This window comes from Syngnathus leptorhynchus, chromosome 10 (genome assembly GCF_054491065.1).
Source record: "Syngnathus leptorhynchus isolate UIUO chromosome 10, UIUO_Slep, whole genome shotgun sequence".
NCBI lineage: Eukaryota > Metazoa > Chordata > Actinopteri > Syngnathiformes > Syngnathidae > Syngnathus > Syngnathus leptorhynchus.
This window is the reverse complement of record NC_141204.1, coordinates 9321538-9335263: the sequence shown is the minus strand read 5'-3', so window position 1 is coordinate 9335263 and position 13726 is coordinate 9321538. Positions and strand designations below refer to the sequence as shown.

Genomic DNA, 13726 nt, shown 5'->3' with positions numbered 1-13726 from the left:
ATTCCTTTTTAGCCCAAATGGGATGCGACGAGGCAGACGGGAGGCTTTGCAAACAAGTGAGCACTGGTAAAAATATGCGCAAGCACATTTTGCTCTGGGTGCAATGGTATGAATATTAAGCAGGCTGTTTAATGTCTATACATCAAGTGCACTGGAGTGTTGTTAACTTGTGTCATAGTACGTTATCAAACCTTGCACCTGTTTCCCAAGTGACTCTTAAGCCTATTGACGCATTCACTTACACTTGTACATGCCTCGATGTCATTACGATCAGTGATCAGTTCATTTTGTTTCGTTGAACATGTTGCAGTCACCCGTGGAGTACTGGAGGATGATTTGAGAATGTCATTTATTCATAAATTATACACTTGAATAGTGGCAGGGAATTTTTTTTTTTTTTTCTCTCACGGGCAATTTATGATTCGTAAAACTGACACGGTTGAGATCATTCGTAGAACTCTGTAACAAAATCCCAAGTTATAATTTGTACTAAAAGTTTTCTTAGAAAAATAATTTTAATAAAATTCTTCCTCACCTTTAATTGTAGTATTTAAGACTGGTTATGATGAAGGGGTTTTATAATAACTATACAAATAACATCATATACACAAAATGTTACTGTTTCTGTTTCTAATATTTTCAATAAATTATCTGATTAATTTGTCAAATGTATAAAAATATTCTCTAACCAGTTTCAGGAAAGGCCTGCACAAATTTTCTGATTTAACGTACACGGGACGTGAAAGTACTTTCAAATTTCCTTTGTGCTCCTTGAAAGCAAAGTGCAAAACTTTCATGAACATCAGCTTGGATTTGGGAAAGTTAAAACTGCTTAACAGTTTTGAATATTTACTGACATATCAAATATGACCCCCATACATTCTCAAACTCCATCACAGGTCCCAACATGAAAGTCTTCTTAATCTCAACCAAACCAGTCTCAGATCAAACAGCATATACTGTATTTTGCATCGCTAGAATAAGTGTGAAGAAGGAAAACGAATACAGCGGACTCCCACATACTAGTCATGGTTCAGCAGCCACAAATTTGTGGATTTTAATATGTGCGGGCTAGCCCAGTCGTCATTTCCAAATGTGTTCCAGTAGTTGACAAATGTTAGATGTCTCCTTCCTGTTGTTGCCATTAGAATATTTATGAAATCTCCATCCGTGTCCTTCAAGCAGAAGCTGATGATAAATAAACCAAATCTGATGGGTTTACTGGTCCGCTCACAAATGCCAGCATGCTTTATCTGTCACTCTAGGCAGTGGAGAAAATCAATCTCTGCATCCATGAAAGAATAAATGTGATTCGTGCGGGGTTTTGATGACTGATTGTGACAGACTCAAGTCAGCTCTTCTGCTGCATCACAGGTATTAACATTTTGTCATACTTGCTCAGGGCAAAGAAATTATTTTTCTTCATATTTAAAAAAAAAAAAAAGTCTTTTTACAATTAATGTGGGCAAACACAGAGCGCTCATCACTGAAGAATGTGTCGGCTTTAATAAGAAATGAAACAAACACGCTTGGGTTGGATGAGTTCAGACAAAACAGCAGCCGTGTTCATAGCAACCATGCACTCAAGGTTTTCAGAGTTGGCAACTTCTTTTGGGCAAAAATGGAAGAAAAAAAATGTGATTGTGAAGTGCTGACGAGTTTGTCTTTACATTCTTGTAGTCTTGGTAGCTTGTGAAGCGGCGTGAATGAAGAACAGAAAAATGCCAACCCATCTATTTTCTATAACATGCTGGAGCCTATAAGGCATATTGATTTAAAGAGCATTTAAAGAATATTTCATCTTAAATTGTGCACAAACTATGTGCAGTCTTGAAGTGTTTGTTCGACAGATAGCGCTATTCTTCTACTCATTGGAAAACTGAAATGAACCTGAGGACAACAAAACCAGCAAAATCTCAAAACTTGACACATCCTTCAAGAATCTTTAATTGCTACACAGAAGTGTACAATAATTCAGATAATTCTAAGCCGTGATAAAAATTTGTGATGCTGAACGTGCACTTAATTGCAATGGATAAACACAGAGTAAAATTGACCATGCACAAAATATGGAATTGCAATATGTTGCATACAAAGCAGATGATTTGAAGTTCGCTTTGAGTAGTGGTGGCTTGATGAAAAAGAGCCACGTGTCTCTTTTAGCACTCCAAACAGCCACATGCTTTAAAGATGGACTTGAGCAACACTCACTGTGTTAAAAAAAAAAAAAAAAAAAAGCAAATGGAGCTCCATTTATTATAGTGCCTTTCTGACTTCAAGGTACTCAAAGGGCTTTTAAAATGTCGCTTCATTCACGCAATGATAGCGTACGTGGCCATGGTAGGAAATTAAAGGTCTGTGCAGTACACAAAGAAACCTAAGGCAGAAAAACTATTTCACGTTTAAGATTCAAAAACGACAATTTCCTACAGAGCCCCCTTTCCAGATCACTGGTTGTTTTTGCTTCCGGCGAGATTCAAGTGTGGTACAGTTTAAAAAGAATACAAGGAGTGCATTTTAACGTGATTCCAACACAGCAAGGACAAAAGGCAGGACGCAGGCTGGATTTGTTTCCATCTTGATGCATTGGTCTAGTGTTCTTACAGTTTTGTTGATCACTTGAAGATTTTCTTAAATGCAAGGCGTGCAGTGCAGCGTGTCAGCGCAGTGAGTGACAAGGAGGAGGTCAGCGGTTTTGCTTGATGTGCTGCTCAGCATTCGACTCCGTTTCAGTCTCTCGATGCATGTGGCTGAGGAGTTCTACCAGGCTTTCCAGCTGAGGGTTCCCCCCGAGATCCCTGATCAGATGGTAAGACTCGGCCTCTAACTCCCGCAGAGTCTGACGAGTGTACGCGAACGAACCCACCTTCTCGAGGTAGTCCACGCAGTAGCGCTTGATGTCCATGTTGTCTGTGCGCTGCCTGAGGATGTTCTGCACCTGGGTGCTCTCTGGACGTGACCAGATGGCGTGAATGGTGGGGAAAGAGAACTTGCCTTCCGTCAGGTCTTCGCAGAAACTCTTGTTCTCACTGTATTCGCACGAGCGCAGGTTGGCGTAGTCGTCCCGGATCTGAAAGAAGAGGCCCAGTGTGTCCAGGAGGGGCTTCAAGTCCTGCTTCCAATCAGAGAACAGCTGCATCAGGCCCACGGCCAGGCCGAAGAGGCCACCGGTTTTCTGCAGCACCATGTTGCGGTACTCCTGTTCCGTGGGACAGGTGTACGTGTCCCTCCAGTGGATGTCCAGGCCCTGGCCGCGGTGCAGCTCCAGCAGCTGCCGGGTAAACACGCGCACGGCCTCGGGGTTGTCCAGCGTCAACACCTTCTCCAAACCCAGGAAGTACACATAGTTGGCAGAGTTGATGACCGAAGGAACGCCGTAGATGCTGTGGGCCACGGGAAAGCCTCGCCGTAAATTGGAGTTGTCCTCGATGTCGTCTATGAGCAAGCTGGCGTTGTGCAACATCTCCGTCACTTCGATGATCACCTGAATTGAGTACAAGTAAGTAACCTCTTAAGACACGATGGGACTTTGTGAGTAGAGGAAAATTGTTGGTGCACTACAACTTGTGAACAGCAGAGAGCGCCATGTTTGCATGCTCTCCCAAGACAAGACAGTCAAATGGTGATGTGCTTGAACTTCTACACATACAATCACAAAATAGTTTTCCTCATGATCAGTCATGACTTTGGAAAAATGTCTAATAATTTACTAAATGTTATGATAATAGTTTATAGGCACAAATTGTATCTACTTAAGCTAGAATGACTTCCTTGCATCACAAGAACAATGTTTCCATTTGTAATCCATTAGATCCAAAGCAGAGTCTACTTTTTTTCCTCTGGAAATGTCTACACTGATGTTGAATGACTGAAATAAAACCCCTTGAAGGAGGATACAAGAAACAAAGCAGTAAGTCAAAAGTTGGCCTTGTGATTAGATTTGAGCGCTGGTGGGAGTGAGAGCTGCTTGCACAAAGAGAGGCTCAGTGGGTCAGACAGATGGCCAAGGCTGCCCAACACAACCTTTAACTGACCCTGAAACCTTAGTGAGCCACTTAGTGTTACTGTACGCTCTTGAACCGGGGTTCTCAAACATTTTGGGCCCAGGGACCCCTTAGTTATATTATACAACATTCTAATGCCAATTAAACTTAACTACCATATATGCCCCAAAATAGTTTTGTAATATTTCAACCTAATGTCAGAGCTTTTAATCGGATCAAAATTTGGTTGTGTGTATTTAAATGAAATATTTTAGTTTATTTAACAGACCACAGTTTGAGAGGTACTTCCCTAGTACAACTTAAAACTGAGCGTGAACATGAATTGCGACTTTGAGTGGCAGTCTGTTTCCTCCCATTAGACAAGTGACATTGGCTTCACGACTCAAAGTAACAGAAATCATAACCGCTAAGGCAAATCCAAAATTTCCATCCATAACGGCTCCAAGAACTGCCAGAGTGTTGTGTGCGCATTCACTGATCTGCAAGTTTTCATTGATTAGCGTGACCACTTTGCTAGCAGTAGAAGTCACATCTTGCCAAAGCCATAAACAGTGACCTATTAACAATGCAGACATTTCTTTGCCACAAACAAGTGCATTCAGTGCAATATACTGAAGGCCAGTCACTTGTGAGCAGGCTGCCATTTTGTCATTTCGGTAGGCTGCATAAGAAGCGTTGCGGCAGACAAGCCAGTGGATGGAACAGATGATGCCTCGCGCCACTGACTGAGTCATTCAAAGTGCAAATACAATACATAAGGTCCTTAGTTATTACGCAGTTCTATTCCTATAGTGACTGTAATTTGTACGCATGTCGGCCATGAATGTACAACTGGTCAGTCAAATGAGTTAAGATTGATAAAACGAATTGTGTGGTCCAGTGTTCCACTTTTTTTGTTATTCAACAACCAATCTGTTGGGAATACATTGATATGTCGAGTGCTGCAAATGGCTACTGAAATACAGAATATTTAGCCGTTCTTCATTGCCCAAGAGACCAGAACAAGGGCAACAGTAATAACGGCTAAATCTCAACACGACACGCATCTCACATTCTGTACTGTAGATGTTCAAACGAACGACACAGGACACCAATGTCACTCCATTCATCCATCTGAAGGCACACTTGTTTCCATGGCGGCGCCTTCTTGGCAGCAGAGCGCTAATGATGCCGAGAGGAGTGCTCTCAGTCCGCGCGATGGGTTCAGCGGGAGTTTAGCGAGCGCCGTGCAAAGAGGGGCGGGGGCGTGCTGTGCCATAATTCACCACAATTGGAATTAGAAGGCTAAAGTCAGATTTGTTAACAATATGAAGCTACGTGGCGTGCAAACCGAAAACAAGTATGACGTGGAACACGTAGGCACGGACGAGGCAACGTGATGTGTTAAATGCCTTGTGGGATGCGGCCTTTCTGTTTCATAATGCATCATCAATGCAAATGGGAACCTCTAATATCTGATTTGAAATTTGACCAAAATTAATTTGAAAATTATGCGTAAAAAGAGGACTCCAGTTGGAAATCATTGTTATACTTGTGTCTGCTTCTTGGTGCAACATGGCGAAAAGGACAAGTCAATATTGGTAATAAAAAGGAGAGCAGTCAGTCGTTTAGGATTTACAAGCACAAAGCAGAGGTTGACCAGATTCCCATAACTGATTGGGTTTGATCTGGGAGGTACTAGCGAATGTAAAGTCCTTCAATTGGAAACAATACAACAGCTCAAGCGCAAGGCACGTAGCACCCCCAATTGGATGGAAGGGAAATTGACATGCAGAAGGATTTAGGAACGGCAAACTTGACCGAATTAACTGGTTTTTATTTTGCTGCAAGTTCATTTAATGTGTACCATGCTGTTTTGTGGCTATTTCAAACCTTTTGTTGATTGGGGAATTACTGGAAATACTTCATTTCAGTTGCTCACCTGGAGTTTGTCCTCTGGAACATTGAGCCAGTGGTTGAATGCTTGAGCAAGTTTTGTCCGCACTTGTTTTCCTGAGGAAATAATAAGCAGTGTTTGATTATTTGAATCTATTTCATGTGGTGCTAAATCACAAGTTGACTAAGAGAAACGGGACAAAAACCAAACAAATAAATACAATCTCACAATATGTGGCTGTTTATTTTGAATGATATTGATTAGTACGTGTTGCACAGTAGCCTAGTCAAGTGTGGAGTACTTCAAAAATAAGATTAACTGGTAGGCGGTAGCAGCAGGTCCCTCGAAAAATCAATGTTAGAAGGCATAATATCATTTGATACAGACTTTCTCTGACTGGACTTTATGTTCCAGTGCTCCCTGTATGAATTATTAAGTTCCAACTTCCAACACACAGTGATGGTGATGTTTGTTAAGTGTTAACAAGTTACTCACCTGGCAGTTGTAACAAGTATTTGTATGGCTCCAGGAGAATTCGCTCTGAGGCTACTTTGGGCTCACCGTCCATCACTTCAAAACTATTTGAAGTCTTGTGCAAAGAAAATGAGAAAGGTTTTCATTAAAATGGGGTAAAAAAAGAATTGTAATGTGCATTAATCTAAATTATGATGCAAGTAGTCTAATTGGAGCATCCAGCGTATATGATCATTTAAAGTGTAATTAGATGTTCTTATACACGCAGTATTTCAAAGGAAATGTTGGTAAATAGAATAATAAGTGGGAAAATGCAATGAATAGATACTAATTGGTCACAGCAGCAAGAACAAAAAAAACCCATTTCAGTTCAAATGCATGAAACAGACTTAGATGATTTTAGGCTTCAAAAAATATTTATTTACAACTATAGCATAGAAAAATAAATTAATAAAATTGAAATGTCTTGAAGGCCGCCGCCTTAGTAGAAAACAAAATAAAAACCATTGTGGAAATCAGGCAGTATTTTTTTTCCATGTGTAATGATTACTTCGAGAAAGACAGATTGGATCAATATTTTTTAAGATGAAAACGTCTGTGAAGTCAGAAGTCCCATCAAGACAGACCAGAATAAATTCAAAATATATTAATTTCCTACGGCTTATCCCGTTCAGAGTCGCGGCGAGCAACGTCCTTTTGACAACTCACGATTGTAATTTTAAATACACAAAGTGTTGCCGAATGGTCTTCATCTCTACCTACCTTGGTTGTCTCCGATGCCAGAATGGTGACTGACTGGTCGTTTCCGTTAGCCACACGGCTAGTTGACTTGTGTTAGCATGCTAACACAAACGATCGCTACCAGCGCACATTTCTACCTAGTTTAAATCGTAATAGTTTGGTCGAATAGCACATAGACGACAGAATTGCCAAGATCACTAAGTGATATCAGTGTAGTATTGCATCCACTACACGAGCCAACTCACAAGCTATTACGCAATGCTAATGCCGGAACTAGGCAGATAAAGACTGCTGAATCTACATTTATATGCGTGTCGACCTCAATGTGTGTTGTATGCATATAACAACATTGCCCGATAGCAACATCCAGCCTGTATTTGACAGCAAAGAAAAAAAAGATCGTCCAATCGGGACACCCGATACTATAAAACAAACGCACCTATAAATGGTGATAAACCTGGGGGTTGTAGTTTTTCTGTATTTTCCTTGTTGTGTCAAGTAACCAGTAGGTACGTTTATTTCGTACGGATTGCCATGGGTGTTTTTTTTCCCCATTATAAACCAATCGCTGCGAAGTAAGGCGTTTCCGATGGCGTTATCATCCAATTGGATTGCGCAGAAATGACAGGGCGTGATCAACACGCCCGTCAATCATACTCAGAAGTCGGGGGAGGGTGGTGGGAGTCTAAGGAAAGAGGCAGGCTGGAGGAGCTTCTCAACAAGGCAAACAGCAGCGCTCTGCGAAAACGACTTTATCCACCCGTGTTCAACATCAACCTGGGGCCGACGAGCGGTGAAACCTCCCCGAGTCACCACTTAAATGTTCCTTTGGATTACTAGCACACTTTCGTCGAAAAACGGACGCTATTTTCAACTTGGCAGCGCAGGTAAGACTGCTGTTGTTCGACAAAAAAAAGCCATCTCTATTTAGAATATCTTTCATTCGCTCGCTGCCCTTCTTTTGACTGCCTGTTTGCTAACTTGTTCCTTGGTGATGCGATGTGTCTTTGCACAATCTAGAAGGGAATGAATGAATCTATTGGGCTAATAGGGCAAAAAAAAAAAACTCGGGCCAGCTCGATCGCAAAGTTATGCGGTAAACAACCTTATGGCAAGTGAGACGGTTCCTCCGGGGTTGAATAGTTCCAAGGCTGCTGGGGGGGGTAGCACCAGCGTTTATGTTGTTGAGCGGAGGAATCCTTGTCGTCGAGCACAGGCGTCAAAGTGATTTTACACAACAACACTGTGGGCGAAGCTTGGCGTCGATGCAGTGATTAAAACGGCTTTCCCCCCCCCTTGGTGGCTAACTGTCAGCTGTAGTGTATTAAGCGCTTCACCAGTTCTTACGTAGTCGGGACAGAATGGGCCACCTTGTATTTGAAGAAAAACGAAACTCCTCCGCTCCAGCAGCCGTGCTCATAGATGCATAGTGATGCGTTTCCCCTTTGGGATTTTTCCTCTTTCGACGTGTTGTGTGTCCTTGGTTTTATTTGGACGTAACGGGCTCGACGTTCTTCAGAGACATTCGAGGCTTATTGGTTTTTGCGTGCTGGCCGGTCACTCACTCACTTGAATCGGGCACTCGGAGCCGCTTGTCTGGGGCGGATGACTGCGTGTCCTCGGCGTCCGTCGGATAAACACGGCGGACCTCGGTTCCTCTTCGAACAATACGACATGAATGTTATTAGCGTTACTACTACTATGTCAAGTCGCCACAAGGCTGACCTTGTTGCGAATCGTTTGCCAAGCTGGTTCCTTTGTCAGCGGCAAATAGTGTGCAGACATGTCGCTACTAAAAAGAGCACATTCCGCGAAAGTGACTTTTTAATTGGACGCCTGACCGCTAGCACTTTGACCAACTTGACGCCTTTGGCGTTTCTTTTTCACGTGACATGTCTGTAAATGTTCGTCTCGGTAACAAGCGGGTGTTATTACGGCTCTATTTCACGATCGGGCAAGAGTCGACGGAGAAAGGAAACGCAAACTACTACGGAGCAGTTTGCATTTAAAAGCAGTATTCTTCATCTTGTTGTATCATGGCTTTCGGGTAGTGCGGGTAGATTGGATGCGCTGCTTGCGTACACGTCCTAATGAAGCGCTGTGGTTGTATCCGACTGTCAGCCACAGAAATGGCGTCATCCGCTGCTCTAGTGTTGCGAGTCGGTGCGGTGCAGGCAGACTGCACGCTGCCCCCACCGTGAGTGTGTGTGTGTGTGAGAGAGAGGAAAGCAAAATCGAGAGTATGTGGATTTTTGCCTGACTCAAACTACAGTACCGTACTACACTTTTGTTGAATTTTGTGCACAACGATAGGTTACGTGTGCCCTTCACTAACACAAGGCAAACTGACGGACTAGAACACGCTCATACACAGGGCATTACATAAACAGCTTTAGGCAGCTCTGTATGAGAGTGATCAGCTTGCCACGGCTTACAATGCAACAACGATACACAGTATTGTTAGGGGAAGGAAAGGGGGGGGGGGGGGGGGGGGTCCGGTCTTTACCAACCGCACACCCCACCCGTCGCCCCCACTTCTGTATTCGAAACCGAACCGAGTGCAACTGCAAACGTGCACGAAGGTGTTGGGATGTTTTCATGCTGCCCAGGTTTTTTGCCAAGCAAGAGGAATGATGTCATCATAAAACAAGCTGAAGTTGACCTGCCTAACATCGTTTCTAATCTCTTTCAGCCTCGGATTCGCTACACTGGTCACGTAAAGGACTCGTAGAGAGATGAAGGTAGGCTCTTCTCACTTTTCCTGCATGTTTCTGTCACTTGAATGCCGTTTGATATCTGTGGCTGTATTGTCTGCCTTTTCTTGCATTGTGCACTCGAGTTGTTACATTGCAAACTCCAAAGTCAGCCTTTGTTGCGATTGATCGACTGGGAACCAATTCATGGTGTCCCCCTTGTCTCATCCAAAGTCAGCTGGAATAGGCACTCCAGTTTGAGCCTAACGTGGATAAGCATTTGGATGCATTTCATTTATCTTACTCTATGTTTGTGTTGAGAGGAGTGATGAGCAGCGCTTGATGGTTGTTTTGGTGTCTTGCTCAAAGGCACATCAGCAGCAGTCAGGGAGCGGACTTGAATTATCTAGCTGCAATGTTCTTTTGTCTGCAGCGGGACTTGAAATGTGATGTACCGCTACTGGTTTTTAAAGTCTGAAATTAACTGAGCTGTCAGTTATTAAATTACATTTTAATCATGTTAATTCTCACTATGAGCATAACAAGGCTCCTAAGAATGCAATATAATACAGCACTCCTGGAACGTCATCTGTAATGAAAGGTGTTAAATGTCATGTCACTTATGTAGCCCAAGCATTTCATATTTTTATAATAACTTTGTCACAGGTTTAAGTGAGATCAACCACCAGTGTAATGTAAAACAGTCAAACAAGATCTGCTCTGTCATCCACATAGATACTGAAATTACAGACACGGGAGATTTTTTACTTTAAAATGCGATACTGCTCACTTCACAGTAAAATAATTGGATTTTGCAAGCCTTTACGTGAGCATGAGTTGGGGTTTCATGCACTGGCAAAGTGTGAGAGTGTCATATAATTGTAAATAAAAAAATATCAGTGGTTGAAGGAATGCATGTTTTTGTTCTGCGTGATACTGGTTTTGGAACCGATGTCATTGAGCGAGCCCTACTCGAGCATTGCATCGTGAGATTTAGGAAAACAGTCAAAGTCCCAGGTGATTGTAGTGTACATTGCAAGACATATCAAAGAAGCAAATTTTGCAATGTTTTTAAACCTTCAAATGTGAGCGTGACCATGATTTCTTTTTTTGGGGGGCGGTGAGCCCTAATGCAACACACACACAAATGAGTCCGCACTGATCCACAAACGTGACTGTGTGTAGTGTGATATGCATGCCAAGTCAGTACTTAGTGATTTTTGTCTGGAAACAACACACATTGGAAGATGTGTGAGGATTGTACTTCAACTTTGATCTGCCCTGGAGACCTCAAGTATTGACATTTCTGAAAGTGATTATTTCATGCACGAGAACCACCCTTAGCATCAGTTCATTTTTGCAATGAAAGGCAGCATTCCAAGGAAAAATGCATAATTTGGCACTCAAATAAAAATCCCACGTTTTCCCTGGAGTATTTCTATTCCTGATTATTATTATTACTCTTATTATTATCATCATGAATACGAGACTATAATGCCTGCTCCACTGCACCTTTTTGCAGCTAATACCTGTGTGTATCATCTGAACATGATGTGTAATTCATAGTCAGCAAAAAAAAGAAAATATACTCAACAACTAGCACTTTAATCACTTTTCAGAACTTAATTAAAATGCTCATTGCCTTTTCTTGAAACGTGAAAACAACAGATGACTGTCTTTGTGTTGTCTGTGTTACACAATGGTCAAATGTTGTTGCTATACAATTTAACCTCACTTGACTAATCTGAGCAGCTCTACTCCCTTGAAACAACACAGGAATGTAAATGCATCTCCCTGTGGTATTTCAGCACCTTCTCGCTACCATTTAGACAAAAGACAAATACCGTAGCTGCTGAGTGAGTTGCATTGTTTTGATGCTTGCTAAAGCGAGGTCTCGGGGGCATTTCAAAAGTCTCACGTGATGTTGTGGATAACACTGGGTTGTAACTGCAAGGTTTTGTCTAATTTCAGACGCAAACGTTTGAGAATAATTCCCCTTTCTTTTTAATTGACTATTGTAAAGCCCTCCTGTATGTTCTTTTCGAGATTGATAAAAAAAAGATTAATGTGATAATCAGTTATCGTTTAATCGGATTAATCGTCCCGTCTCTAATTTGTACCAAATTTTCCAATAGTGTGTAATACATCTTGTTTAGTAAATGGTATGCTATCAACTCCTTGAATTAAAAAAAAAGTAGTCAAGTGTTTTTAGAAATTGAGTGTGTAGTTTTCATCAATTACATTTACCCTGTTATGTAAGATGTGAATGCATTTCATAAAAGATCGCGAGTGAGAATCTGATGATTTTGTCTCTAGACTCAATCAATTGGTGAGATTATGGGCAAACCTGATGACCTTGATGTCGCAGTTGAGACAGAATGATTATATTATCTGAATAGTGTGTTGTGATATATTTTCTGTCATGTAAAATGGACACATTAGCTCGATAAAAGGTAATAAACAGTGGAATAAAAAATAGCTGGATATTTGCAGCGTTTGTGGTCAAAGTTTCACTCTCACTCTTTCATGTTACTCGTAAATCACGCATATACATTCACTTCAGTTTTTACTCAGTGAGCACAGTGAAATGAAATCTTTGTCAAGGACTGTGCAACAGCCCCATTTAGTAAGTCTCATTCATTCTCTGCAAAAATCCAAAAAGGGAAAAAAATAATAATTGGAGCAGGAGGATAGAGCATACCCTCAGAGATTCATAATGAGGTTTTATGATGACTCGTATGCGTTATCCACTCATGTTAGAACTTGCAAAATAATTATTTGCAATTTGCAGTTTTCCTCATATTTGAGCCAGTGTGTCAATTTAAAACAAGCCACAGTTCATTCAATATTAATGTGAGTGAAAGCAAGTATATTTTTTTATATTTTTTTATTTTTTAAATCTCCATCATCAAATCCAGTTACTCATTAAAATATTTCATGTTTATGTTTGACTCCCCGTTTGCAACTTTGCCAGTGGAGTTCAAAAGGCCCGCTTCCCAATTTTGATTGTTATTTTCGTTTTCTAGGGTTAGGTTAAAACTGTTTGGGCATTTCCCATGCTACCTCTGCTGAAACACCGGTCACTAAGTTTATTGAACACAAAGAGCTGATTCACAGCAGGATTATTAGATGTGCTTGCTAGAATGAGAGTTAGTGTAATTCTTTCCCCCGGCACGCCTCTTAACATGCTTCTTTCACAAATGTAGTAAAATAAAGTGATACAAACAATCACTTTTTGCAACAAGCTTGCATTTCAGCCAGAATACTAAATAATGGCTTACACATATTGTGAAATATTATTGTATTAGTCCAATTAAGTCCTAGTCAATGCCCAGATATCTAGATATTTCTGGTCCTAAACCCAAATTAAACAGAGAAAGAAAAATATGGGTGGGTTGCATAAGCAATGGCATCCGTTTTAAAAACTTTGCCAAACCATAAATACGAATGACTCATGATGGTCACAACAACAAAAACCCTTGTAGGGTGGTATATTAAAAACAAAACATAAAAAAAAAAAATCGGATGCTTATTATGCTTACCTTCCAATTCCAATGCAGTGTAAATGTACAGATCTCCTTTTGAAATTTAGCGTTCCTAAAACCTGCACCTCTTTTCATATTGTTAGGAACTTATCTGAAAGAGAAAGCTTGCTGTCCGAAGTAAAGTCCCTTGCCAAACCATCTGGCGTGCCGCGTTATTTCATTTTGCATTTGTTCATAATTTGATTCGTGTGTCATCATTCCATCATCGTAAATATTACTGATTAGGTTCTAATGATAACATGAACAGAATAATTGACAACATAGCATTTCACAAGAATGTGTTTTAAGATTTGCAATCTATCTAATCCAATCCAATTTACCCTCATCCAAGCGTGGTGATGTGGATTGACTCAAATATTGACGCATGGGATGATCTGATGTCAGCAGATCTGT

General features: G+C 41.1%; 2 protein-coding genes across 4 annotated transcripts in view; one reads left to right on the top strand and one right to left on the bottom strand.

Moving 5' to 3' along the window:
* Positions 1-1923: 1923 nt before the first annotated feature.
* Positions 1924-7615, bottom strand: ggps1 (geranylgeranyl diphosphate synthase 1). 2 transcript variants are annotated; one of them, XM_085923055.1, is made up of 4 exons: positions 7535-7615; positions 6376-6469; positions 5926-5996; positions 1924-3484 (listed from the first exon to the last, which is right to left on the bottom strand). In XM_085923055.1, exons 2-4 carry the CDS (start codon positions 6446-6448, stop codon positions 2687-2689), a joined length of 942 nt encoding a protein of 313 aa, XP_085779181.1. In that variant the 5' UTR covers positions 6449-6469; positions 7535-7615; the 3' UTR covers positions 1924-2686. The 2 variants fall into 2 exon arrangements, with proteins under 2 accessions (XP_085779181.1, XP_085779180.1); XM_085923054.1 differs by lacking the exon at positions 7535-7615 and adding an exon at positions 7117-7501.
* arid4b (AT-rich interaction domain 4B) overlaps positions 3472-13726 on the top strand; it is a 35551-nt gene continuing 25296 nt past the window's right edge. The window contains exons 1-3 of one of the 2 annotated variants that reach the window (XM_085923049.1): positions 3472-3499; positions 3812-3910; positions 9788-9836. In XM_085923049.1, the coding sequence (XP_085779175.1) occupies positions 9831-9836 (6 nt within the window). In that variant the 5' untranslated portion in view covers positions 3472-3499; positions 3812-3910; positions 9788-9830. Of the gene's footprint in view, positions 3500-3811; positions 3911-7780; positions 7983-9787; positions 9837-13726 lie in introns of those variants that run through there. The other variant, XM_085923051.1, reaches the window with a different exon arrangement.